At 42.5% G+C, this 27,178-nt stretch overlaps 1 protein-coding gene across 1 annotated transcript; it reads right to left on the bottom strand.

Moving 5' to 3' along the window:
- Positions 1–3,335: 3,335 nt before the first annotated feature.
- On the bottom strand, positions 3,336–25,238 carry KIF11 (kinesin family member 11). The gene is made up of 22 exons (XM_033149282.1): positions 25,136–25,238; positions 23,332–23,464; positions 21,497–21,594; positions 21,340–21,418; positions 20,201–20,386; positions 19,986–20,110; positions 18,394–18,484; positions 17,263–17,505; positions 16,275–16,370; positions 16,020–16,108; positions 14,652–14,739; positions 13,904–14,092; positions 12,768–12,975; positions 12,435–12,607; positions 11,371–11,493; positions 10,930–11,088; positions 9,793–9,920; positions 7,911–8,190; positions 5,890–6,112; positions 5,628–5,771; positions 4,937–5,055; positions 3,336–3,504 (listed from the first exon to the last, which is right to left on the bottom strand). The coding sequence occupies exons 1-22, from the start codon at positions 25,204–25,206 to the stop codon at positions 3,382–3,384; spliced, it is 3,168 nt and encodes a 1,055-aa protein (XP_033005173.1). The 5' UTR covers positions 25,207–25,238; the 3' UTR covers positions 3,336–3,381.
- Positions 25,239–27,178: the final 1,940 nt, after the last annotated feature.

Raw genomic sequence — 27,178 nt, forward strand, 5'->3', positions numbered from 1 at the left:
AATTCTGGACTGTGCTCCACAACTCTTGCTTTTGAAAATGAGCAGGGCTGTCCCCAGTGCCCATCCCAGCTAAACAATGTTTCCTGCCACCGTGGGTGCATCTTCTTTTACCTCTCGGCATCCTTACTTCAGGCTTGGCTGTATCTGAGTGGAGTCAAGGATTTCCTGCGTTTCAATCTTTTGCCCAGCCGATGAACAGGCGTGTCTTCAAGTCAGAGGTGAGGAACCTGCAGACTATAACATTCATCATGTCTGACTACTGGTCATGCTGGCTGATGCTGATGGGAGTTGGAGTTGAATGACTTCTGATGGGCTACAGGTTCCCTACTTGGCTGAAAGCCTTTCATTATAGCCCCCCATTATATATTGCCACTGTCCAACCTCGTGGTCCATCTATCCAGGTCCTGATGCAAATGCATCCTGTCTGCCCTCAAGTAGTTATGCTGTAACATAGCCAAAGGATGGTCATTGTTAGAAGCCTTTAAGTTCCAGCCCATCAGCTGTTAAAATCAGCCAGTGTTTTTTTTACTTGGTAAAGTTTCCAGAAAAAAAAGAACCATTTGCAATCTTTTCTGCTCTGTACAAAATGATCCATAAGAGCAATTTCATGATCTGCAAGTACAATCTGTGTTTAACAAGCAAGGAGATGGAAAGTTGAGCCAATGACATCTCGGAAGAGTTCACCAGCCCAGTAAACCAAGCCTGAACAGTTTTATTAGAGCCACTAGTAGTCCAAAGTGTATACTTAGATCCTACAAAAATATATTGGGTAGAAAACACTAGCTAGAAAGCAACACACATCTCTCCAACCTGGACAGCTGAATCGTTTCTTTCCTTTGTACAATTTTGCAGTGGTGTAAAATGGCAAGACTCATTTTATTTAAAGAACAATGACAGTCCCTGAAGAAGAACAAGAGGGACAATCATGTATCAAAAATAAGTTTTAACAGGCACTGTAATAACCTGTGAAATCAGAGTCATGGCAGAGAAGCTCAGGGGCCATTAAATGTAATGAAAGCAGCTTTCACTTTCCACATTTCCACTCTTACAGCAGTTTTACGCAAGCATTTCACAGGCATAACATTTACAATAGCAACTCTATATAAAGCCAATTTAATTATCTTTATCAAATGGCAGATAATAAATTTCACTGTTCAACAATGAAAATCAATTGTCAACATAAGCTATGGATAACAGCTAATAAAATGACGTTCTGTAAACCTGGGATGAAAAAGACTGGCTTCCGCGTTAACAGATTTAATAAAATTTCCTTCCCTGCTTTCAGGCCACCTATTCAGATGCTAGCTTGCTGGCTTGAGTTACATTATAGATAGAACCTAATATGAACAAATATCTGAGCAAATGCTTAATATTTGTTGCTACAGATTACTGAATCAGTGCTAAATTTGGAAACTATTGGTGACCCTGGACCCGAGAAAGAAAGAATGAACTGAAAGGACACATGTAGCACCTTCCAATGCACGGTCAGAGTGCATAGTTGCAGAAAGATTGGTTGAAACCCCAATGAGATTTGATTGTGTGGGATGTGATACATAAGTAGCAGTCAAGTACAACGTTCCTTGTTTTCCTAGTGGACATGCGGGGGAATGTTTGATCCAGCCAGTCAAAAACTTCCTGTATCCTCCTGACCGGGACATACTTCCTTTGCATGTGACTAGAGGTGGGCGTGACCTTACCTGTCCAGGTAACAAAAGGACAAGGCATGCAGCACTCTTTTTGACTTCCTCCGTTGTTGGAGCAGTTTTTAGCTAGAGATGCTCTGTTGGCCAACAGAGGACACTGGGAGTATCCCCATATGGGATAGCTCCACTTGTATATACTTTGTAACTAAGTCTGCCTTCAGGGATCCAACTGTGAACTGAATGTGAGTAAACTGCAACCAGTTATCCGCTGTGCATTTAAAAGGGGAATGTGAAACTCTGCTAAGTAAAGGAACTTGCTAGCGCAAGCTAGGAAGAATATTAATAAACAATATATCCTCTCCTGCCTCCCTGAACATTCCCCCAGATTGGGTTTTCAGTATCAGGTAAACTTTATTCAACACCGATGTGCATTTTTAGCTAACAGCACTTTTTTTTGCCGATACTACTTGACTCAGTCATACCTAATGATTCCTGCACTACATTCCCAGCACATTGCACTAAATATGCTGGGGTATTTACAGATGTTTGGCTATCCAGCTTCGACTTACAAGTTCAGTATTCCTTTAAAAATAAAATGTTATGGTGGCTCACCATTCCATAGTGCATCAGTGGCACAATGCCAGCTTCTTTACTATCTTACAAAATATGGGTGATGAGAGCCCACTAATTTAAAAGTGATTGGAGCTTGATAATAAAGACAGGCAGCATACATGCTTTTAAATGTTTTTAATTGTTCTTAAATGTTCTAAATAGGTTAATACCATTGGAGAGTGTTTGCCTGACAGCAGGAGCATAGGAACAATTCTGTAAGAGCCACACCCATGCTCTGCTGTAGGAGGCAAATGTCCTGGCTTAGCTTCAGGTCTCAGTTGTGGAGAAGACTCACCTTCTTGTGCTATATAGAGTAAGCCTCATGAGACAGAGCTCCAGGGTTTGATGACTCTATATTCTGCTGCTAAGGACGAGTAGTGATGTCAACAATAGACCTCGAACTTTAACCCCAATGGAACGATAATAGTTAGCAGAGACCAATGAATTTAAATTTTAAACACTAAAAGGCTGAAATTTGGCTTGGGTGTGGGCGTCGGTTCCATGAACTGGCCCGCATTCCTGTTTTTGTTTGTGGCATAACACAACTTACACTACTATGTACACTACTATGTGGTTTTATAAATTGCTTTCTGGTCCTTGACCGTAATAAAGATTTTACTTACTACTGCTGCTAAGGAATCTAGGATCCTTAAGATACAATAGGGTTAGCCGAACATCTACTGGGGCTTTCTTCTGAAATGGAGATCTGTTGAGTTCATCCCCATACATCTTCACTTAATGAGTTATGTGTATGAGGATTGTATCCCTGAGTCTGGGAAAGCCCATCAGAGCAAAGGCCAATCCGGGGAGGAAGGCTTGATACTAGAAGTGCTTCTGGTCATTTGTTAGAGAAACTCAGGTTAATTCAATTTACAAATAAGGCACACGTGTTTGATATGTTCAAAAGGCCTGTTGATTCCTCTTGCAGAAAAATAAGCTTAACGATGCTGGACATTTCATGTATTTATTGGAGAACAAAGTTAAAAATTCAAAAATAGTGAGTTAAAGCATTTATTAAAAGACTGGTATTTTCAAACTCTCTTCACAGCTAATTTGGGACACCGACATTATAGCACTACATACAGCTGTGAAACATTGAAGAAACAAAGACAAATGCTGTACATCCTTAGTTCTGTACTCTAAATGGATATCTTGACTTTGAAAAATTTGGGTCTCCTTTATCTTCCTCCCTGGTCTTTTCCAGGATGAATGCAGATCTGTTCTCTTTATCCTTGATACTCCTTTTATGCTGTAGGGTTAAAGAGCTCAGCTGATCATTTATTCCACTTTATGTTTTAAAATTTATGATACGCACTACAGTACACAGTTCACTGACTGGCAAAACCACACAGAAGATGACACTGGAAATTTGGCTCTTTTGAAAGATAGACATCACAATTTTAGACTGGCCTAGCAACTTAGTGATGATTTAAACCTGGGTCAACAAATGCAAAATATAATAATAATAATAATAATAATAATAATAATAATAATAATAATAATAATATATTTATAATCCGCCCATCTGGCTGGGTTTCCCCAGCCACTCTGGGCGGCTTCCAACAGAGCATTAAAATGCAATAATCTATTAAACATTAAAAGCCTCCCTAAACAGGGCTGCCTTCAGATGTCTTCTAAAGGTCTGGTAGTTTCCCCCCCCTTTTGACATCTGGTGGGAGGGCGTTCCACAGGGCAGGTGCCACTACCGAGAAGGCCCTCTGCCTGGTTCCCTGTAACTTGGCTTCTTGTAGTGAGGGAACCGCCAGAAGGCCCTCGGCACTGGACCTAAGTGTCCGGGCAGAATGATGGGGGTGGAGACGCTCCTTCAGGTGTACTGAACCAAAGCCATTTACGGCTTTAAAGGTCAGCACCAACATTTTGAATTGTGCTCGGAAACGTACTGGGAGCCAATGTAGGTCTTTCAAGACCGCTGTTATGTGGTCTCGGCAGTCGCTCCCAGTCACCAGTCTAGCTGCCGCATTCTGGATTAGTTGTAGTTTCTGGGTCACCTTCAAAGGTAGCCCCACATAGAGCGCATTGCAGTAGTCCAAGCGAGAGATAATTAGAGCATGCACCACTCTGGCGAGACAGTCTGCGGGCAGGTAGGGCCTCAGCCTGTGTACCAGATGGAGCTGGTAGACTGCTGCCCTGGATACAGAATTAACCTGTGCCTCCATGGACAGCTGTGAGTCCAGAATGACTCCCAGGCTACGCTTCTAGTCCTTCAGAGGCACAGTTATCCCATTCAGGACCAGGGAGTCCTCCACACCTGCCCTCCTCCTGTCCCCCCCCCCAAAACAGTACTTCTGTCTTATCAGGATTCAACCTCAATCTGTTAGCCGCCATCCACCCTCCAACTGCCTCCAGACACTCATACAGGACCTTCACTGGTTCCAATTTGAAAGAGAGGTAGACCACTTTCGTTTTGGACAACTGCAAGTACACATTCAAGTTCGCTTTACCTCTTTGTGAGAAGCCAGACTTTCTACAGGACAGTCCTAGGCCTGTATACTCAGGAGTCAGTCCCAGTGAGTTCAAGGACTACATCCCTAATCTTCTACATTTCCAGTGTACCTGTTACACTGAACTATGCCTATCTCCTAGCTATTATTAGTCCTGACAGAGCTGTAGATTGTTACAACCTTGTAATTTTCTTGTTCTACAGAAAATACAGCAGTTACCTGGAAGAAAGGCACACCTCCACTGATACACACACTTGTCTCCAAGAAGGAATCTTCACTTAGCAGGCTCCCGTTTGTCTCTATTATTTCCTCCTCCTCCAAATCATCCTGGGAACACAACAGTAAGCCTGCTATACTAGTGAATACAGATAGAAGCCCCGTCCTAAAGTTAAATGCACAGCTGAATGTTGCAGGGGCACCCCTCTGTACAAAGTCAGTTTGCTCTATAGTAGGGATGCAGAAGCTCAGTCCTGGGGACCACATCGCTTGCAAGCTCTACTTTGCAGCCTCCTTGTATGTTTCTGCCTGTCTCAAACATGTCCCAGGACTCTTGCTTGCCTGGATGGAGCCGGAAGGAGGTGCTTATGTAGCAGGCTAGTTTCATGAGTACATGACAAATGAAAATTCCTTGCTCTGCGCACTTTTGCCTCCAGCCCTGCCCACCACTGGTATGTGGCCCTTAAAAAAAAGGTTTGCCCCCTTGCTCTACAGCTACTTATCAGCCCTAGACCTGCAGGTATAGGGCGGTATGTTAAATAAATAAATAAATAAATAAATAAATAAATAAATAAATAAATAAATAAATAAATAAATAAATATCTCACTTCTGTTTATGTACCTCTGTGTCCCTGCCATTAATTATTACACATTTGAAGAAGCGTCTTTCCTCCCTCCCTCCCCCCCCTCTAAGCTTCCACAAATACCTTTTTAGGAGCTTTGGGCGTAGCAGCCTCTTCTGTCTGCTTTTGCCTTAATCTTTCCAGCAGGACATCGCGAGGTTCTGTTTTCACAACTGTCACAGGGTACTGGTATCCTCTCCTTTTTGGGGTGGCTCCTTCAGGAGAAAAGTAAGTTTAAGTGACACCTAAAATAGCCGTCTTTTGGCACAGAAAAGCTGCTAAATTCCACACACTTTTGGATCTCTCCATGACTCATCGTTTCCCTCCAAATACCTGTCGGGACATCCACTTTAAGTTCCTCCCTCAGGAAGCCATTAATGCGGGTTGACCCATCCTCGGTTTCTTCAAGGAGTATCTCTTTCTGCTTCAGCAGCACATTCTTATCATTCCTCATCCTGTCAAGGAGCCTCTTCAGGGCTTCCGCTTCAGTATCTTTTTGTCCGGCAATATGGTCCGTGACCTTAGCAACTGACGTGCTGCAATTCTCATCTAAATCCTGAAAGCAAAATGCAAGTCTTAAAACACTCCAGAGTTGTAGCAACCGGTAAACCTTTTCATTTTTTTATCATATGGTTCCTAATAACCACTGTAATAAATCTAAACTCCACGCATACACATGGCACCCAAAACCCAGAAGTGGGAAGCATCCTGTAGAGTCCTTGTGGCTCCTGAGGAGACCCTCCCCAGAGCCAGAAGAAGACATCCTCTTCAGGGTCAGAGAAGCATCTCCTCCCGAATCACAAGGATTCTCCACTTAAACACATTTCACTTATGCATGGGGAGCCCGGAACGTAATCCCCACATAAGTGGAGTTGGCTGTAATCAATCAAATGGAAACCAAGGCACTCAGAGGGACATAACAGGTCTTTTTAAATGGCAGCTATTTTTTTTGCTAATGAATTCACAAAAACTCCTAGATGAGCTTAATACTAGGAACTTTCTTTACAAAATGTGGAATTAATAAATATAATGCTGGACAAAAAGGGCTTAAGCTTGGTTTCATACATACAAAGGTCCATGTTCTCAGAAAACCAAGTTAGCTTCCAGGTAGCAAAAATATTTAAGTCTTCTTTGCCAGTTCTCCTCTACAAAGGCTTCTAAAATTCTAGAAAACCACTAGTGGCACTGCCCAGACAGACATCTCCTGACTTCTTTGTCAAATTATAAGCAACAGTGTACAGCGTAGTAGTGAACAGACACAGAAATTGGGCTGGGGCAAAAGGGAGCCGCAGCAGGTGTGGGGAAGGAATGAAGCACTCCAGTTTCAGCAATGTGCCCCAGCATGCTGCGTGCTCACCCTGAACCACCTAGTTTGCTTTAACTATGCTTTAATGTATCATGTGAACCAGGTCCTGTTGCCTCGGCAGGAAGGTTGACTAGAAAAAGTTGGTCCAGAATCAGGCCAGAGGGTAAACATTTTCTAAAAGTGCTATATTGTGCTTGAAAGCACATTCCACTGCACACAGAAATGATCATTCCATTGTACATCCTGGCACAACCGGAGCTCAAAGCAAGGGTACTGCAACTTCATTTGCCTTCATCAATATCAGTTAGCCAAATCTGATATTGATGCCACTTGTGATCAAACTTTCAGAAGGCCTCATCTGTACTATACAGTTAAAGCAGCATTATACCACTTTCACCGCCATGGTTTCCCCCAAAGTTTGCTAAGGGTGCTGAGAGTTGTTAGGAGACCAGAGCTACAATTGCCAGTTTCCAGAGAAGAGAGATTAACTATTAAACCACCCTGAGAATTATAGCTCTGTGAGTGGAGTAGAGGGTCCAGCACCCTTAACTAGCTAACATTCCCCAGATTCATTGGGAGAAGGCATGGCTTTTTAAAATGGTGTAGTGCTGTTTTAAATGTATAGTGCAGAGGGAGCCAAAATGTGTTTGAATTCTTCCATGTAAAGATAGGCAACTCTCCCCAACCTTGGCCAAATACTGGATGTTGAATAGGTCCAGCTTTTCCAACTGTTCTCGATTGAGAATCAAGCAATTTTCATGCCCAAATGTTACCCAGTCCAAGATGTTTTATATATGCTAGCCACAGACCGGTCTTGTCTATCTAAAGCAAGAGTGGGCAACCTACAGTATTTGGCCTATTTTGTGGGTGGCAAGGGGTGGAGAAACAGGAAGGTACACAACAACAACAAGAAGAAAAAACAGGAGGCCCAGCACACCGCTGCCCCTGACCACCCAACGCATTACCCCCAAGAGATTCTTCACCCATGGCCTAAAGTGGTACAGTACTTTTAGGAAGTCTGTCATTAGGCTGTAAGATGCTAAGTAACCTTGTAGATTCTTTGTAGGTGTTCCTTTCTGGTGCTGAGGAAGGCTGCCTGTTGATCAACAATGCAGTCCATCTTTGTAGCTGCAGTTTCTGCCCAATTACTTGTTTCCTGGCACATGTCTTTCAGGAGTCTGTCCAGGTCCTTGCAGTGGCTGGCTGATTCCAGCAATATCTGAACGTTTTCATCGTTGGATTGCCTGATCTCTTGTGAAAAATCATTCAGAGGCAGCATTAATCTGCTGTGCTGGGAGGTTGTAGAGTTGACAAGGCCAGTAGTCTGCCTGTATTAACAGATTTAGTAATAGATTATTAAAACTTTTGATCCAAGTACAGTCGTACGTTGGTTTTCAAACAGCTTAGTTCTCAAATGTTTTGGCTCCCAAACCCCGAAGTGACAGTTCCAGTTTTCAAACGTTCTTTGCAAAGCCAAAAGTCCGACTGGGCTTCTGCAGCTTCCAATTGGCTGCAGGAGCTTCCTGCAGCCAATCAGAAGTGGTGCTCTGGTTTTCGAACAGACTTCCGGAACAGATTTTGTTCAACTTCTAAGGTATGACTGTACTTGCTTTTAATGGCACACAGCAGGGTTAATTGCGTTGGCTATCACTTCCTATGTGTTGAACAGGTCACATTATTACTGTGAATACTTTCCTGCATTTATATTGTGTTTGAGTGCTCAAAAGCACTGAGCTGCAGTCCTTTCTTGATAGTGACTAGTAATTTTGGGGGCACTCTGCAGGACAAAGCCTAATCATAAATACAGTGTTTCATTGTGACAGTATCAATGAGTATCCTTAAGGATAGCTGAAGAATGTAGCAAAAGAAACAACCTTCGGGAACTCTGTTACATGAAGTTTTATTTCAGTGTTTTTCAACCACTGTTCCGCGGCACACTAGTGTGCCGCGAGATGTTGCCTGGTGTGCCGTGGGAAAAATTGTGTTTGATTCCTATTCAAGAGAATTACTTTATATATAGTCAATATAGGCACAGAGTTAATTTTTTTAACATTTTCTAATGGTGGTGTGCCTCGTGATTTTTTTCATAAAACAAGTGTGCCCTTTCCCAAAAAAGGTTGAAAAACACTGTTTTATTTAATTCATCCAGCAGGCACACCACAGCTTACAACTACCAACAGCTCTCTGATTTTATGTTTTATTAAATATATAACCTTTGAACAAGTAACCACAAAAATAGGTCAGGCACCCACCTTGTTCAGAAACTAATTTAGACCATTTGATAATAGTTTGGAAGCAGTCCTAAACTTAAGTTTTATTCATGCAACTCCCACAATAATTACTCATTACTAAGTTCATAGCAGTCACAACTTATTAATGCAAGTCCCCAAAAAATGTACAATAAGTCAGTCAGTTATTACTAGGTGCTGCATTCAAGCATGCTTAGGTAAAGGTAAAGGGACCCCTGACCATCAGGTCCAGTTGTGTCCGACTCTGGGGTTGCGGCGCTCATCTCGTTCTATAGACCAAGGGAGCCGGCGTTTGTCCGCAGACAGCTTCCGGGTCATGTGGCCAGCATGACAAAGCCGCTTTCTGGCGAACCAGAGCAGCACACGGAAACGCCGTTTACTTTCCTGCCAGAGCGGTCCCTATTTATCTACTTGCACTTTGACGTGCTTTCAAACTGCTAGGTGGGCAGGAGCTGGGACCGAACAACAGGAGCTCACCCCGTCACAGGGATTCGAACCACCGACCTTCTGATCGGCAAGCCCTAGACTGATTTTTAGACTCAGACTTCTACATTTAGAAGGCTCACACATTTGAATTCTTACGTAGCCTACCTGCAAAATTATTGCAGGGTAAGCCTAAGGAACATGTGTGTAGCCTTTAAAAGACTTTTAAGTGATAAGCAAGTTGAAAAGCTTCCTTACAAGGATATGCTTTCTTGGGCAGCACTGATACTCTTCTTGACCATTTCACCTTTCTCTAGCACTTCACTTAGATTCTGCTGGGTTTCTTGCTCTAGCAGGCCCAGAGAAGCAAGAAGCTGGGAAGAGGCCTAGAACAAATGCAGAGAATTAAAACACAAATCTACTGGTTTTTAGAGCCACAGCATAAAAAGAAAGCCAGTGTACTTTTGATGAACATGGGAAAACATTTTAAATATTCTGCTGCATGGAACTTCAGGCCCTCGACAGGTGCTCGTGGATTAGGAATGGGGACAGTTACCTGCTGCACTATACAAGTTGTACATTAGGCCGACAAGCATATTCAAAAATAACATCAGTTCCTACAGATAATGGAACCTATATTTAAGTACACTGTTCTCCAGCACTTTTAATCTCCTTTTCGTTCAATATATGACCCCTCTTATGCATGCTAAAACCTCGTTGTTTCCGTCTCTCAGATGCACACTCAGGAGCGCAACACTCAACTCCTTCATCTACCTAAACAGGGTGCAGCCAGCTGGCACTCACCTGGTTTCACTGCACACTGCTGTGCAGGAAGGTATCAGTGGCAGCAGGCAGGCATGTTGAAATTCATGACACAGCAGCAGCTAGGCCATATTGCACAACACACTAACCCTGTTACAAATTGGGGGTGGGGCAGGACAGTGGTGCAGAGGGAACACAGCACACGAGAGTGAAGTGCACAGAAACAACCCCCCCCCCCCCAGGTGCAGGGTACACAAAAAAGTGTTTATTTCTTGAATGAACCCTATGAAACAACAGATAAACTTCCAGTTCCCATACAAAGAAATGTGGCTTGTATGCACTGCTCAACACAAAAAGGCCAAATATGCTGTGTTATATGCCCTTCTCCTGCATATTGCGGCATTTAAATGGAACCTGAAGTTGAGAGCTGCAACTTGACTTTCCCCACCTCTACAGGATGGCAAATGCACAACTTCAAACATAAGACAAAGGGCACCAGAACCAGCAACCCTCACCAGTCCAGTCTGCCTATCAACCATAGTCACAGTTCTGCCTGCCTCTGTCTGATTGCATTGAGGACCTGCAGAGACTAACTTGGCCTATACCTTATTGTGCTGCAAAAAGCAGAGATACCTTTTTAAGGGCCACCTTAGACAACACCACTTCTTCCTGTAAGCTCTCGCAATCATGTTGAAGTTGAGCCAACTTCTGGGAAACGTCGTCCTGTAGTTTACTCAAAGCAAGAGAATGGTCTTGGAAGAATATAGTCATTTCCTCTCTATAACCTGTCATCTATAAACAAGAAAACGATAGATCAAAGTTCAGAAATACACCAATGTTAGGGCTTTTAGTAGGGTTTTAAAAAATTACTTCAGCTACACAATCTCTGTACACATCCACACACAATGCAAGATCAATTCACAACGCCAAAGCATGGGACATTTCACTACCTGGCTTAGATACTTTCTTAAAATATTATTGATGTGGCTGTTATATATATTTTATATCAAAGAAACTTTCGCACACACTTGAGTACAATAGTTCAGGATATTGCAGAAGCTGTTCAAAAATTACCTTTTCAGCCAGGGATGAATATTTATGCAAATTATCATGAACTTGAGAGTTCAGGTTCAGAACAAATTTCAACACAGGTGACAGACTCCTCAAAGCTTGGTCCAATCCTGATGTGTGCTCTTCCTAGAACCAAGAGTAGATTGTGGGGTATAAGACGACAGTTCTTCTACTTTAAATCATTTGAGTTCAGTAAGAAAACTGATTGTTGTGGAAAGTGGAAAAAGAAATGTTACAGCTCAAAACCACCTATGGCTTCTTGTTAAAAAGCCATGTCAGCTCAAAAATTAAGGTGAGGGCAGTTGTAATCTGGCTCCAGAAAATGGCTACTATACTACTGTCTGGTAGAATGGTCAAGGATGTACAGAAGGGTGGCAGCTGATTGAGCAAGACCAGGGGTCAGCAAACTTTTTCAGCAGGGGGCCAGTCCACTGTCCCTCAGAACTTGGGGGGGGGGGTTTGAACCAATTCCTATGCCCCACAAATAATCCAGAGATGCATTTTAAATAAAAGGACACATTCTACTCATGTAAAAACAAACTGATTCCCGGACCGTGCACAGGCCGGATTTAGAAAGTGATTGGGCCAGATCTGGCCCCTGGGCCTTTGTTTGCCTACCCATGAGCAAGACTTTGCTTGAGAGCTAAGGCAACTCTCAAGATGCCCAATGACCAAGTACCTCAACTGTCGCAATGAAGTAGATAGGTCATTTCAGCTGATCAATTGCTGTATGACTATTATTTGTTTTCTGTTACAGCTGAGAAGCATTTTCCCTACAGCCGCTGGCTATATTCTTTCCTAGCTTCTTCCCTCAGGCCACTCTGCCAAGGAACAGGGAATGGCTAGGGAGACGGTTAATGAGGCTAAACGAGAACCATTCAAAATATCAGTAAGTGGCTTCTACACGTCATCTCTTTTGCTGACTGCAGAGCCCCTCCTTTTCTGGTTCAGAGAGCCATTATCAGTTACATTTCCACATAGCTATGCATTTCAAGCAATCACGATATTTTACAGAAACAATTCAATAATTATTTAGAAGTGTTACTGCCAACGGCACTTATACTTACTAAGAGTTTCCGGAGATCATTTTTATTTTGAGATGTCAGTGACTCCTGATTCAGTATCTTTTCAGAAGCTAGAGAAACTTCAGTGGAAACCATCTCCTGCAGAGAGCCGAACGCTGAAATTATAGCTGATGCAGTAACTCCAAAAGCTGAAGAATTGGCAGACAGAAGATCACCTACCAAGAGAGAGACAGGTGCCACAGTTTGAGTGAGTCACTTCTCAACAGGACAGTCTTCCCCATGATTTCAGGAACAAGTCTGACTACAAATTCAGTTTCAGGGGAAGGGAGGTCTTCTGAATGACTGCTGCACAGAAAGATGAACTGAGGCACTTACCAACCGAAGAAGTGTAAGAGTCCAGCATTTGTTGGTGTTTCCAACAGTTCTCATTGATGGAGTTCTTCATATCACAGAAGAAGGCATTCATGTGGTCTGCAAATGTCTTTTGGACCTCCACATTATGCTGTTCGACTGCTTTTTTACGATCCAATTTTGCATGCAGACCCGAAACATCTGTGGTTGTTTCTTTAACAGCACTAAGCAGCTAAGGCAGAAAGGTTTTGACAGCTTTCAGTTCACATCACGCTGATTACAAAATCAGTACAGATTAAGTGATGTTAAGCCACCTTCAAATCAAACAAGGAATTATTCCAAATTGTAGTAGATAGCATCTAGTATGAGCACTCAAAGGAAAACCTGTGTATGGACAGTTGCTCACACACGGCTTCCATGCAGTCAGGACTCTCGCACAATTGTGTTCTCGGTCATATTAAACCCCTACGTTTAAGCAGTTTAGTGTTTGGGAATCAGGGGCAGACTCTGTAGTGCAGTCTCACACTCAGTTTTTAATCTAGTGCCAACATGCAACACAAAAAAAGCTAGTGCTGTAACTAGAGGTGGCCCAAACTGCATGGAAATCTGGGCTCCAGAAGTGAAAGTTGAAGAGAGCTACTGAGTTCAGATAGCTTGCTGGGGAACACACTATTTCCTAGCAACTTCAAAGCTTCATTCCAAGGCAACCCTGTGCCTTTTGCTGCGGGGCATGGTGCTAAAACACACTTGTTGCATAAACAGCAGCAAACAAAATAAAAGGAGAGATAGAAGGGGTGGGATGTTGAAGCTTCAGTCACTATGTCAATGGCTAGTTTCTATGCCCAAGGTTCAAGCTACTTCAGTGAGGAAAAGACAAAGCTGAGAGGGTAAAAGGCTCTACAAGCCTTGCCTGAACACATGAACAGTGCATGCCACTGCCCTCTGGATTCCCTTCATGAGAGAAGTAGACCATTCTCTCCCACTTCTATCCCAAATCATGAACAGATCATTCTTATGGTCTGGTATGCACTTCAAGATTTTGAAGGCGGCCTGAAAACATATGCAGCGCTGTCAGCGTAAGTTATAATCATGACGTTGTAAACGTATTGCCCATTCAAGTGCTAGTGGGGGTGGGACACCTTGGAGTGAATTTTGCTAACCTTAATTGCAGTGCCATGAAGTTTTTCTTCTGTGTTCTCCAAAGCTGATGCTATATACACTTCTTCCTCAAGAAGTACCTTGGTTGTTTCCAAGTGCTTCTGTGTGTCTTCCAGCTCTTTTTCCCTAACCTGCAGGTTTGTCTTGCACTTCTCCATTTCACTTTTATGAACTGTGAATAACTCAGTAACCTGCATTGAAAGTAATCCAAAACAGTTAAAATACCCTTGAAAGAAATACTATGATCTGTTAGAGCAGGAGTGGGGAACGTCTTTGACCCAACTCTTTATTTCTCCCCATCTATGGGTGAACTTTGTCAGGTGGGCAGGATCACCTGTGAAGGAAGGGAGCCAGGGAAGGAAAAGCTTGCTGCTAATGATTATCAGAACAAGCCATGGTTTGTTGTTGCATATGAATGGAGATATTGTCAGACTGCTTTGTTATAGGAAACCAGAGTTATTTGTTACACTAGCTTCAACAAATTTAATTTGCATCTCATGGAAAAGCTTTCACATGAACAAAAGTTGACAATGCTTTAAATATATTGCATCAAGTGAGTAAAGTACATTATTGTCTCCTTTTTCTTACCAACATTGTCCATTCCTGTATATGCTGAACGCTGTTGGTTAGATGGGAACATGCTTTATTTTCATCTAGATATTCTAAAACTTTTTCAGAATGTAAACGCATTACCCCTCCTTACTCCTCCCAAAAGGAGCCACGTAGAGTAATAACAGTCTACCAACTTACTCTTTTCAGTTCTTCCTCCATTGCTCCAATTTTCTCAATATATTCTGCAATTTGTTCCTCTTGAACTGTCAACTTCCCATTAAGAGCACTAAAATTAAAAATAAATCATGTATGGTGAACACTGAACAAGTTAACTGCCTGTGCAAGACAATTAAATATTTGTAAGAGCAAGGAAAGAAAGACATATCTGGAAATTCCCTGTTTAAACGCTATTATGATTTTGAATTTCTTCTATCACTCATTATCGATACAGATTTCTTTTTAAGATATAGGAGCAGCCTGTTTACAATGAAGTCTCTGAGATTAAACAAGTGCAAGTGGCCTGTAACTTATACAATGGTACCTGTAGTTACGAACTTAATTCATTCCGTAAGTCCGTTTTTGACCTGAAACCGTTCTTAACCTGAGGTACCAACTTTAGCTAATGGGGCCTACCGCTGCTGCCAACACGCAATTTCTGTTCTCATCCTGAGGTAAAGTTCTTAACCCGGGGTAGTACTTCCAGGTTAGCGGAGTCTGTAACCCGAAGTGTTTGTAACCCAAAGTACCACTGTACTTTAGGCATTCTAATATATAGATAGGAGTGTGGTACTTTAAAAACAAAATAATTATGTAGAGAAACGTTGCCTGCACAACATATTAGACAAGCAGAACCTGCAACAAAACATTGTAAATGTATGACCCACACGCTCCTTCAAGATGGTACTAACTGCAAAGGGGTTCATGGTGGTCGATTCACACTCCCCCCACCCTTCCTTTTCCAACTGACACTCAGCAATCTGTGGCTGTCAAAGGCCACGGAACACGTTCGGTCATCATTGCATTGCTGTCATTTTGGGGAATTTTTAAAGAAGAGTTTTGCTCTTCTGCACACTTCGGGTTTCACCAGACCGTGCGGATGCCTCAATGGCACTGTTGCAGCTCCAACCCTGTTGGCACTCAATAACCTGAGTTCATTAATAGAGGATATAAGCAGCACCTGAAACAAAGCATCTTAAGGTATATTCACCTTCTACCATTAGTGCTCTTTACTCACAGTTCTAGTTAGCTGTGCCCTCCTCAAAAATATTCCATTTCATTCCTTCCCACGTGTTCCTATTTCTTCTTTTCTAACCAATGCTCAATATCCATTAGCTACTGAGCATGGCCTGTTCTCACTGGGCTATTGGGGGGGGGGGTGCTCTTAATTTTTTTTAAAAAATAGATTGGATTTGTATAAAATCCTCTCATGTTGAAGCCTCCCTCTTGGCTTTTGGCACCAGTCCTATTATCACTAACCATCTGAGTTCACGATTAGAGGAAGAAGCGAAGATGCCATGCTGATCCGCAGTGGCCAAGCTTTGCTGTTTTCAAAGTACCAGTACTCACTCATAGTTTTCCACAGAAATGTAGACACCATTTTTCTCTCGTGCAGAAGTAAGATCTCGTTTCAAACGTTCAATCTCTTCTGTATATTCCTGTTAAAACATCAGTACAGTGTTGATACGTATCCTCCAAGCTGACTGGCCTTTGCAAACCCCAATCTCAAGAGATCTTGCACTGCAACAAATTGAACTAGATCTGCCCTGCAATGCAGTAGGTAAGATCTGAAGAGAACTTATACATAATGAAAGTATACTGAACCTTAATGAGTGCCCGTTTCGTGAGTTTCTGGTTCACTTCAGGCTTATTCATGATATTTTTAGCCCTGTGGGCATATTCAAGAGTACTCAGAGTTTCCTGTTGTACAAAAGATATAAAAGTGACAGATAAGTGTTTTCTGTTTCAGCAAGAGCAGGCCTATAAATATATAATCAATCTCCACTAGTCAATCCCAATGGGGAAAGTTGAATTTCTGTATAGAGAAATGGCATCTTACTCTGTGATCTGCTGTGCATCCTACCAACTTTAATCAGTCCTGTCTACACCAGGCTCCAGGGCTGTAACTTGATTTAAAATAAATCATGGTTGACCAAACATTTGAGTTTTAAAGTTGACAAAATCTGCACATTTGTATATGTCTTAAAAACATGCATTTTAAAGAAAATTGGTATACAGATGACACAGTGCAGCAACCACCAACTCAGAAGAAAAAGGAGACTTGTGGCACCATTTAAAAAAAACAACTTTATTATGAAATTTGTTAGCCTTTAAGGTGCCATGTGACTCTGTTGTTTTTGCTTTAACAGGCTAACTTTCTCGAAATCCTCTTGGAGGAGGCATTCCTGCTTGTGTCAGAGAGAAGGTGGTAGAAATCGTTAGTATTTTCTAATACAATGATACAATTCTGTGATAGTTAATTTTTTTGTATTTTTTTTAAAGCCTGCTGCTCAATAGAGACGGAATCTTACTTAATTGAGAATTTTCAAATTAATGTAGCTCGTTAATTAACTAAACACTGTAGGTTTACCAGCATCCTATCTCTTATCATCCACAGGAATCTGTATGTTCTCAGCCACTTTTACAATGCTTTAGGAAGGCTTAGATTAGCACCCTGCAGCATACACAGAGTTTCCCTAGATTAGGTTAGGAGTCCAGTGATGAAGTCTTGGAAGGCCACCCAATCACCCAAGTTATCTTTGAAACAAGGTTCTTTTCAGCCACTAACAGAGTCTGAAGGCAAGCACCTTACCTCCAGATTGCTCGATGCTGGAGAAACGGTAGCAATTATGGAAGTTTTTGTGCGCCCTCCAAGGGAGTCCTGCAGGATTCTAGTGAGCTTAGATTCTCTGTATGGAATGTGAGGGGTTCTTTCAACAAGTGCAGTAATGACTCTTCCCAGAGTCAATAGGGACTGGTTGATAGTTCCAGCTTCACGAGCTCTTTTGTCAACTGCTCCAGAACGACCAATATTCTCACTTCCTGCCAAATCAACCTGGAAGAAATACCGTGTCTAGGTTAATAAGCTGTTACAATCATAGGTGAGACCTTACTTTCAAATTGTATAATAAGCCAACACAAGTAGGTAAAGTGTGGCCTACTTTTTGCAATGAGCCAAACTCTCCTGTGCTACATGCCTATCTGCTAGGGGTGCGTGCAGATCCCTGATCTGCCTTCTGCTGCCCTGGGGGGTCACCCACCCTGGAGCTGCTCCCAAAACAATTCCAGGGGCAGGACTAATGGTTTTAAGACCCAATTTTAACACAAATTTAAAATAGGTTTCAAACTAGAGACAGGGGATGCAAAGGCAACACGCAAGATCAAATCCTGCTGCTTACCAGCTGACACATTCAATTCTGTGTGGCATCCACATGCCACAAGATTGATACTGCTGCTCCAACAGCTGTGTGGCATGGATCCTCAGGGGTGTCAGGCAGGAGAGCTGCGGCATTCCTTTTGTTTCATACCTTCTCCCATGAAGATGCAGCCACTGATCAGAGAAGTCTTGGCTCTTTCCCCATGGTTTTTCCACCTTGCTTGCCTCTCCTTTCTGCCTGATGTCCTGCCCATTCCTTGACACCCACAGATAATTCTGGGCCCATCCAACCAAACTTGCAGTGATCAGTGGTTTTTGTGCCCGACTTATCTGAGGCCCTCTTAATATGCTCCATTGGGCTCTGGATTCAGGCCTTGGGCAAGTCTGGTGCATTGCCTTAGCACCTATGGTCTCTTAAGACATGCATTTTAAGATCACTTTGTCAAAACATTCAGTAAGAGTTTTCATGGTTTTCAAAACAGCACTGTGTCCCCCACCCCACCCCATATTTTTTGTTGCTCCTATATATAATCTCTTCTTGGGCTAATCCAAAGTATGGGCACCTACCAAGTTTAGCTTCCCAATTTTAACAAGCTCTTCACCATCTGTTGTTGTTTCTTTCATGTGTAGCGTGACAGAGAACACCGAATGGGAGCGACTGCAAATGGAGTGAAGTATTTCAGATAAATATTCCAGTGGACATTCAAAACACTCTCACACACACAGGTCCAGCATATTCACTTACATCAAGTCAACTCAAAGTACTGTAGAAGCTAAATTGGCTCATTTTACAGATTTTCTTCAACTTAGAATATGTGCTGCCACAAACAGCAGGACAGAACTGTTCTACCACTGCATTTTCCAAGCTCTGCAAATATCCCAGCTACAGTACAGCACCTTCTCTTTCACAAAGCTTCATTAATAAAGCCTTTTGTTTCTTATTGCAAGTAGGACTGCAGGAAGTATTCTGTGTTGGTGGCTCTGGCGCCACCTGCTGGCTTCCTGCCTCCAATGCATTCTTCCATATAAGTGGGCAGAAGGCCTGATTCAAACTGTTAGATGGGACTCTTCTGGGGGCATAGAACCTGGAAAGGGAGAAGGCTTATGGGTGATGGGGAAACAGCATCTAAGGGCAGCTTAAACCTTCTTTCCCCACTAGCCAAAACCTGGGTGGCTAGTAGCGGACTCCCACTGATCCACACTGGATTTGTGAGGGTGAAATGAGCTTGTGTTGTCGCCTCAATTCAAATGCAGTTTTCAAAGAAGAGAGTTCAGAAGGAGTTCTTATGCTTCCTTGTGAGAAAACAAAGAAACATGACAACCAAACTGTCGTGAAAATGAAGGACTGTAAGCTCAATAGTATATAGTACATACTTAATGCAAATGCTCCCAGGTTTAGTCCTTGGTATAGCCTGTCTAAAAACCCCACAGAACTGTTTCCTTGCACTGAGCTAGATGGACCAGTGGTCTGATTCTACATAACGCAACTTCCTATATTATTTTCTACAAAAACTCAACCAAATAAGACAGATGTAACACTAAGTAGTGGAGTACTTGATTGTTCTGCCTGCTGTAGCAACTGCAATGCACTATGCTAAATGCCCTATGATTTTTAACTGTATTTTTATTGCTTCTTTTATTTCTTATGCGGAATTTTATTGTGTTATAATTTGCATTCCACAGAATTCAATATCAAATATATTTTCCTTGGAGGACAAGGGAGTACATAAACATACAAAATAAAAATGAATAAAATAAATAACTATATGTTATATTGTTGTAACCTGCCCTGGGTGCTTATGGTAAACCTTATAAATGAATAACCTCCAAAGGTGGAGGTAACTGGAGCAATGTGTTTAATGAAACCTGCAGCAGACAAGGACCTCATAATCCAAAACATCTGGGGGGGGCTTGCCTAAGGGAACTATTGGATATAATTCTTACATATTAGAATCATAGAATTGTAGAGTTGGAAGGGACCTGAGGATCATCTAGTCCTGCAATGCAGGAATATGCAGCTGTCCCATACCAAGATCAAACCTGGCATTATCAGAATTATGCTCTAACCAACTGAGCTAGCTAGGTGTTTTTCTTTTTTTATTTACCAATACTATGAACGAACAAGACTTCTCATCGAGAGAGAAAGACATGTTTCTTACCTGGAATACTGGTTCATTAAAGTAGCTGCAGTGGTTCTTTTTGCTGCTCCCCTTTCTAAAATCTGATAAACTTCATCCTTGTTATGTACTGTTATCTCTTCCAAACCCTTGATTATGACACCTCTCTGTCACAACAAAATGCTAGGTTAGCAAGTAATTTAAAATCCCACAGCCTTCAGGAGAAGCCAAATCAGTGTTTGGGGTTTTTTTTTTACCTTGTTACGTGGGTCATCAAACATTTGCAGCTTTTCCCCAACATCTGGAGAGGGATTCAATAGATCAAAGAGCTCCTCGTTGTAGATTTCCAACAGAGATACTTTCACAGAAAATTCTGTACCACTTTCAGCAAGCTTTTCAAATATTTGATGCAGTGTACGGGGAATTATGCCAGCTAATGGATCCTATAATTGAAAGTAAAGAAATAAAGCATACTAGCATTAACTAGTTTTCTAGTTTAGGAATCTGACACTAGAATGCTAGCATGAGCATACATCTTTAAAATGCAAGTGTGTCTAATACAATCCATTACAGTGGTGCCTCGCTAGACGAAAATAATTCGTTCTGCGAGTGCTGTCGTATAGCGAATTTTTCGTCTTGCGAAGCACCAACGAGAGAATAGCGGTTTGACGAAAAAAAGAAAAAAAAAATCGGAAATTTTTTCGTCTTGCGAGGCAAGCCCATTGAAAAATTCGTCTTGCGAGAAAGCCTTCCGCTAGCGAATGCCTTTCGTCTAGCGAGTTTTTCGTCTAGCGAGGCATTCGTCTAGCGGGGTACCACTGTATATATAGTTTTATGCTGGAGACACTGAAAATGTTATGATTTTGAGGTGGTTAGGCTATAATCCTGAGCCCCACATCCAATTCCTGGATCCATCACAGTTCAATTAGCCAGGCCAGGCTGGTAATGGCCTGCTAAGTATGAGCTGTTAAGGGAACAAAGGGAGTGGCTGTGTCAGAGGGCAAATGTGTGTGCCTCCTTCCCTGGATACCAGTAATTAGAAAGACAAAAGGCCTGAGTTTAGAGTTGAATTGCAGTGATGTGATCTAGACCTAAAGCAGCAAGATGGAGAGAGAGTCAGAGCAATGTTTGATTTTTTGTTGGAATCCAAAACTGTGGCTATGAGAGAAGCAAGACTTTATTTGGGTGGTAATGCTAGGAAGCCCCTCAGGTTCCTATATGTGTACGGTAAATAAACCATATATCAGAGTCTCCACTATGCCTCATTCCAAAAGGAAACATAAGTGCCTAGAATCTTGCACCACTCAGAGAAGGGTTTGTGCGTATTTTCCAGGAAGACTTCCTTCCAAATAAACATGCATAGGATTCTGCTGTTTGTTAATTCCTCATATTTTACCTCTTCCCATGTGTATTCTTCATTAGGTGATCTCTCCCCTTCCATAGTGAAGGTCTTTCCTGTTCCTGTTTGACCATAGCTGTATAAAGGAATTTGGAATGTTAACTTCAGGAACAGATATAGATGGAGTTAGAAGAAAAATAAATATGATACTCACGCAAACACTGTACAGTTGTAACCCAAAAGAACTTCATTCAAAATCGGGCACACTACACTCCGGTACACGTCAATTTGTTTAGCCTGAGCTCCAAAAACCTGCAGAGTTCATACAAGGCATCATTGCTACACGTTTTTCAGTTATGAAACAGGAACTCTCCAACTTGCCACATAATTTCACCAGTGTCAGAATTATATTCTGATTTAGCTACAGATTCTCATCTCCCAGTCTGTCATCTCATGCCATTTGCACCTGCTTCCCCCCAAGAAGAGTGGTAGAAGTTCCAATTGTTTTCCAATCAAGGGAAATTTTTGTGGTGTAGTACAGTCAGTGTAGTGGTGTAGTAGTTAGTGTTGAACAAGCACCTGGAAGACCAGGATTAAAATTCCCACTCTGCCATAAAACCCACTGGTTGACATTGGGCTACTCACAACCTTGAGTTACCTGAAGAAAAGATGTGAAAAGAAAGTAATAAAAGGAACTTTTTCTTATTAAAGTTCGTTTTTGTAATAAGAAAAAATCTGCCCTTATTCCCTTATGGGGTACACAAGAGCCCTTGCAAAGTCCTTTGAAAGTTCTCCATTGGTAAGAGGAGGTAAGCACCCATTGTTTAGGAAAGATGTTGGCCAAATCAAAGGTTTTCAAGGAAATGGGTGTTTTGGAAAATATAGGACTTTTCTAAAATAAAGCTGAGGTTTTGTATTTAACTTTTAGTTTAGTAGGCACTGGCTACCAGTAATTCCATGCAGACATGTGAGCAAGATGGTGAAGGGGGAACAGATCACTCATCTGTCCTCTTACTTTCTATAGTAGGCATGGGGGAAGGGAGTGGGAGGAAATACTTTTCTTCCACAATCAGTAAGTATGCTGGCAGAGGAGATGGAGTGAGCCATCCATCTTCCTGCAGTCCAGATGGGCAAAGCACTTTTTGGGCTTGTTTAGAAGGCTGTGCTAGGAAACCATCCTCTCCCCCACGTATCTGAAATAAATACCCGTTTTCTATGGACATTTCATGTTCTATAGGCAACTTAAATAAGGCTGATCAGATAGGTTACCTGTTACATGACAAGAGACTTGCCACTCCCACCTACCTGTTAATTCTTCCCAGCGTAAAAGACTTATAAAAACCCCACTTCCTATCCATATACTGTAGTATTTGCAAATTATTTTTAAAGCTAGTTCAATTTATATTATTCCACAATTGAAAGTGCTGCATACTAGCTCAAGAAGTATGCTCATTTAGACGTGACATTCACTTAGGGCTCAGTGTTCTGCGAATGAGCATCAGCCTCATATGCTTCTCACATTTTCTTCCTCTGGTGCAACTGTGCTGAAAACTGTTGTCTCCATTTTTCACTAAGTGTGGTTTATGATCATGTCTGAACCCAAAAAAGTCATGAGTCTTAACTATAGTTTAGAGAAAGGAGCCAACTTCAAACTAAAGTTTATGTTCTGGCTTGGTTCCCTATACCACCGTTAAGACTAACTTCAGTTTCATAGTTACCGTACTAGTAGAGTAGAACAGATGGGAAACACACAAGGGCCAAGGTAGGCAACACTAAATCAAATTGTTAATTATGTTCAAATCAGATATGTCCATCTGGTCCTAGTATTATCTTGTCTAGTATCTATTCAGTTTGGAAATGAATCCTTAGGGTCTTAAGGCAAAGGACTGTCCAACCAGTTGTACCTTATCCCAATGTCAGGGATCGAACCTGGACTCTTCTGCATACCAAAAATATGCTCTGTTCTGAGCTATGATTCCTGCCCTATAGTCTCAAAACTGGTAAGATAGCTAAGACGTGCTAGGAAGCCAACAAAATAGTGATACTTACCATATCAAATGTGTACGTTTTCTTCGTTGTTTTATCCATCACCCCTCCAGTGCGAACTGAAATTTCTTTCTTTCCATTTTCACACTCTACCACAGAATGGGAGTTAGATTTGCGCTCAGCTGCATTGAAGGGCCTTTAAAAAACGTTAAAAGAGTTGTGATGTGGGATTCTTGGAAAATCTGGAGTTGTGGAAAGTTTTCCAATGCCCTAAATCTACTGAGATTCAATACAGCATGTTTACTGGGGCTATATTTAGAGACAGTGTTCTTGAAGCGACTAGCATGAGTTTGGCCAAACTGCGGGAGGCAGTGAAAGATAGGCATGCCTGGCGTGCTCTGGTCCATGGGGTCACGAAGAGTCAGACACAACAGAATGACTGAACAACAATATTTAGAGAGGATAACTAAAAAGTATGCTATGCATTTAGGTGATGAATCAGCATCTCCTCCTGTCCCCCAACATTATGTATTTCAGTATTATGACTGAAATATATGATTAAGAAAATATCAAGCATACAATTTGATTTAAATGTTATTGGTAAGCATATTTACACTAAACTTGGAATTAAATTGTCACAAGCAACCAGATAATGGAAACTGAATTGCTGGAGATTGTCAAGCTAGAAGAAAAATGACTCATCTCACCTCTTTAACCTTGTTCTTAATAAACAGATAGCTTTTCTATTGACATGCGCTACTTAAACCTCTTGGGAAGAGGCAAGAGGGAATAAAAGATGGCATAACAAAAAAGGCACAATGCTTTTTTTCTTTTTTAAGCAGATAATGGAAGACAATCATCACCACTGTCTACAGCAGGCTGTTTAATTTCAGCTCCCATTATTCTTGTCCACTGACTATGCTAGCTGGCAGGGGTGCCAACTTGAATAAAATATTGGGGGAGGGGACAGGCAAGCTGCACCTGGCATAAGAAATCACATGTCACGGTGCATACAGCATATGAATGGCAATGGGGGGAAGCTTGGCTCCTATGCTAGCTGGGTTTGATAGGAGCTGCAATCTAATAACATCCGGAGGTGCATGTGTTGGCCACACATCAGCCATTCTTAGGTCTGACATATGAAATTTACAAAGCAAAAAGATCTGGGGACTTATTCCTACATTATGATTAATATGCATCAAGGAAGAAACAGGATCTACAAATCCCAACGCAACTTAATGCATAAAAACTGCAAATGTGTAGGTTCTGCCTGCAAGATCAAGGATATTGCTATCTCCCCACAAAGTATCCAGTAATTTCTAAGCTAAAGTATAACTGATCCTGAATATACACCCTCTTGTTTAAAGATATGTAAGTAAGCCCACTGCTGGATCAGACCGAGGCTGAACATTCTCCGCAAAAAATGCCAGCAATCAACAGGAGATGGACCTGGACCAACCACGGGGAAGATGACCAGCTACCAACCCGAGGACCACCACCAACCTTCTGCCCAAACCTACAAAACACTTGTTGGTCGTGGTGGGGTGTTTCTTCGACAACAACAGAACCCTGTATGCATATTCAGATGTTCCACTGCGCTGCCAAGCCAGTGTGCCCAAGACCTCAGCCTTTAGCATCCAACCTCCTTGAATTTCACCATCGCCGACAACGCCTAGAAAAAGGATCTCTTCGGTACCCGAAGCATCCACAACACCATCGCGGGGGGGGGGGGGTCAAGTCTAGTGAGAAGTCAGCGAGGCTTACATGCACAAGATCGAGAAAGGCGCCCAATTTGGCTTCCGCAGCAAACCCCCCCCCCCAATATTTATTTTCGTTTTTGTTTTACAGGACCCGACCCCGCGCTCACCTGCATCTGACCACCACTTGGATGTTTTTGCCCTTCTCGTCCTTCTTGCCCCCATTCCCCGCTGCACTCATGTTCAGGCCGCCGCAGGCAAGACACCGACCCGGGCGGAGCGGAGGAAGGGAACGGAAGGGAAAGGAAGGGAAGGGAGGCGGCCGCTCGAGTCCCGTTTCGTCTTCAACGGCTGGGAGAGGGGGGTCCGCGCACTTGCAAGCTCCACCGGCTGGCCAAAACGCCCGCGAGAGACGGAGAGGAGAAAAAGAGCCGCCGGGTCCCTGAGGATAAAGAAGCGCTTCGGACCGGCGAATGTCAAGTCGAACCGCCTGAAACGGGACGGGCGCCTAGTCTGCCTCCACACTCGCCTAGTTTGAACGACTCGCTCCTTCGCGCCTCGGCCAATCAGCGCGAAGGGAGGAGGCGCGCAGGGCAACACGGGACGTTTTTGACTGCGTGATTCGGAGACGCAAGGCTCAAAATGAAACATAGACCACTAACGTAAGAGCAGTCCGTTCCCGTATTGTAGAAAGGACTCTGGGCTACTTCTGACGCCATCCTCATTAGTCTAATACAGATATCTCTTCCTCCCACCCCACCCCACGCCCGGCAAAAAGCCTGTGGCAAGATTTAAAACAAAATAAAATGTCAGCCTGCGATTTGGTGGCAAAGTGTTTAGAGCAAAGGCAGGAGTTTGTGCACAGGTCTTTACGTTGTATGAAAGTATGTATGTATGGGAAGCGCATTCCAGCCTCTGGAACTGAGCCGCGGTAAGAAGACCATTTCTCACATTTCAGAGTGTTAAAGGAGAAATCTGAGGGCTCCCTTGGACAAAAAAAAAAAAAAAAACAAGGACACCAGCCAGGAATGTCAGAGCAAAACAGCAGCCAGTAGGCTTGGTCTTTATTGAAGACTGTCGCGACAGGGCCCCCACCCGCCACCAGGTGGAGCAAAATGGAAGCCCTGAACAGGAAGAGACCCCAACTTTTATTATCTGAAGAAGTGTGCATGCACAAGAAAGCTCATACCAAGAACAAACTTAGTTGGTCTCTAAGGTGCTACTGGAAAGAATGTTTTATTTTGTTTCAACTTTTATTAGTTACTAATTTCCCAAGTAACACCCCCAAACTACATCATTACTACATCACAGATACATCACAGATTGGGAGGGTCAAGGGAGGTCCAGATCTGACATGGTTGAATTTAAAGGAATTTATAACAGAAACACCATATATAAAAGAATATTTTCACTAAAGTGTGTGTGTGCGTGCGTGTCGTGCCTGTGGAACTGGGTGGTTCGGGGAAATTCCTGTAACGAGGAAAAAAGATTCGGGAGACGCATCTTTGCTGGAAATATTCCTGTATAACACCAGGACTAGCACGTGTGGACACTTGATCCCAAGCAAACGCTCGGTTATTTGGTACTCCTGTGCAGAAGCTGAGCAGCATTACTTCTGCAGACAGACCCTTCTGTTTTAGCCATCTGACGGAGTAAAATAGAAATTCCCAAATAGGGAAACTACTGACAATTGCTCTACTCTTTTATCTCTATGCTTAGGGATTTGTAAAAGGCATGCTGGGAGTTGTAGTTTCCACTGCCCTTTTCATTGGGTTTTCCGGCTTGCCAATCACATTCATATTAGCTCTGAAGCGGTGCGACCTGAGTCTGCTGTTACACGGTTGCTATGCAGGATTCCTTATGGTGGAAAGTAGAGGGAGCGTAGTTATTTACATATGACGTGTCCAGTCAGTCACCAGGTGAACGGTTCCCATTCCCTGCCTCCTTGCTGTGAGCAAAGGAAAACTGCAAAGAGGGGAGACTCTTCTATAGGGCAATTCATTTGCTGGAAGCAACCATTTGTCCTCTGTGGTGTGAAAGGACCACCTTTAGGGCCTATAAAAAGGCATTTCTTAAGTATCCTTGGGAGTGACACAAAGAATTTTTAACGACCTAATGACAGTTCACTAGGACCAATCAAAACGTGACAAAATTATGAGCCAAGTTAGGCAATAGTAGTAGGCAATAATATAATTACTAGGCAAGCACCATAA

The sequence above is a fragment of the Lacerta agilis genome, chromosome 5 (genome assembly GCF_009819535.1).
Source record: "Lacerta agilis isolate rLacAgi1 chromosome 5, rLacAgi1.pri, whole genome shotgun sequence".
Classification (NCBI taxonomy): domain Eukaryota; kingdom Metazoa; phylum Chordata; class Lepidosauria; order Squamata; family Lacertidae; genus Lacerta; species Lacerta agilis.

What these genes read in the sequence shown, in the direction of transcription:
- KIF11 (XM_033149282.1), bottom strand. Translation starts at nt 25,206, where the DNA reads ATGAGTGCAGCGGGGAATGGGGGCAAGAAGGACGAGAAGGGCAAAAAC. An exon ending in TTCATGGCACTGCAATTAAG is followed by an intron (nt 12,976 to 13,903) that starts GTTAGCAAAATT and finishes TTTCTGCCTTAG; the next exon opens with CTGCTTAGTGCTGTTAAAGA. An exon ending in GAGGTGTGCCTTTCTTCCAG is followed by an intron (nt 3,505 to 4,936) that starts GTAACTGCTGTA and finishes TTAACCCTACAG; the next exon opens with CATAAAAGGAGTATCAAGGA.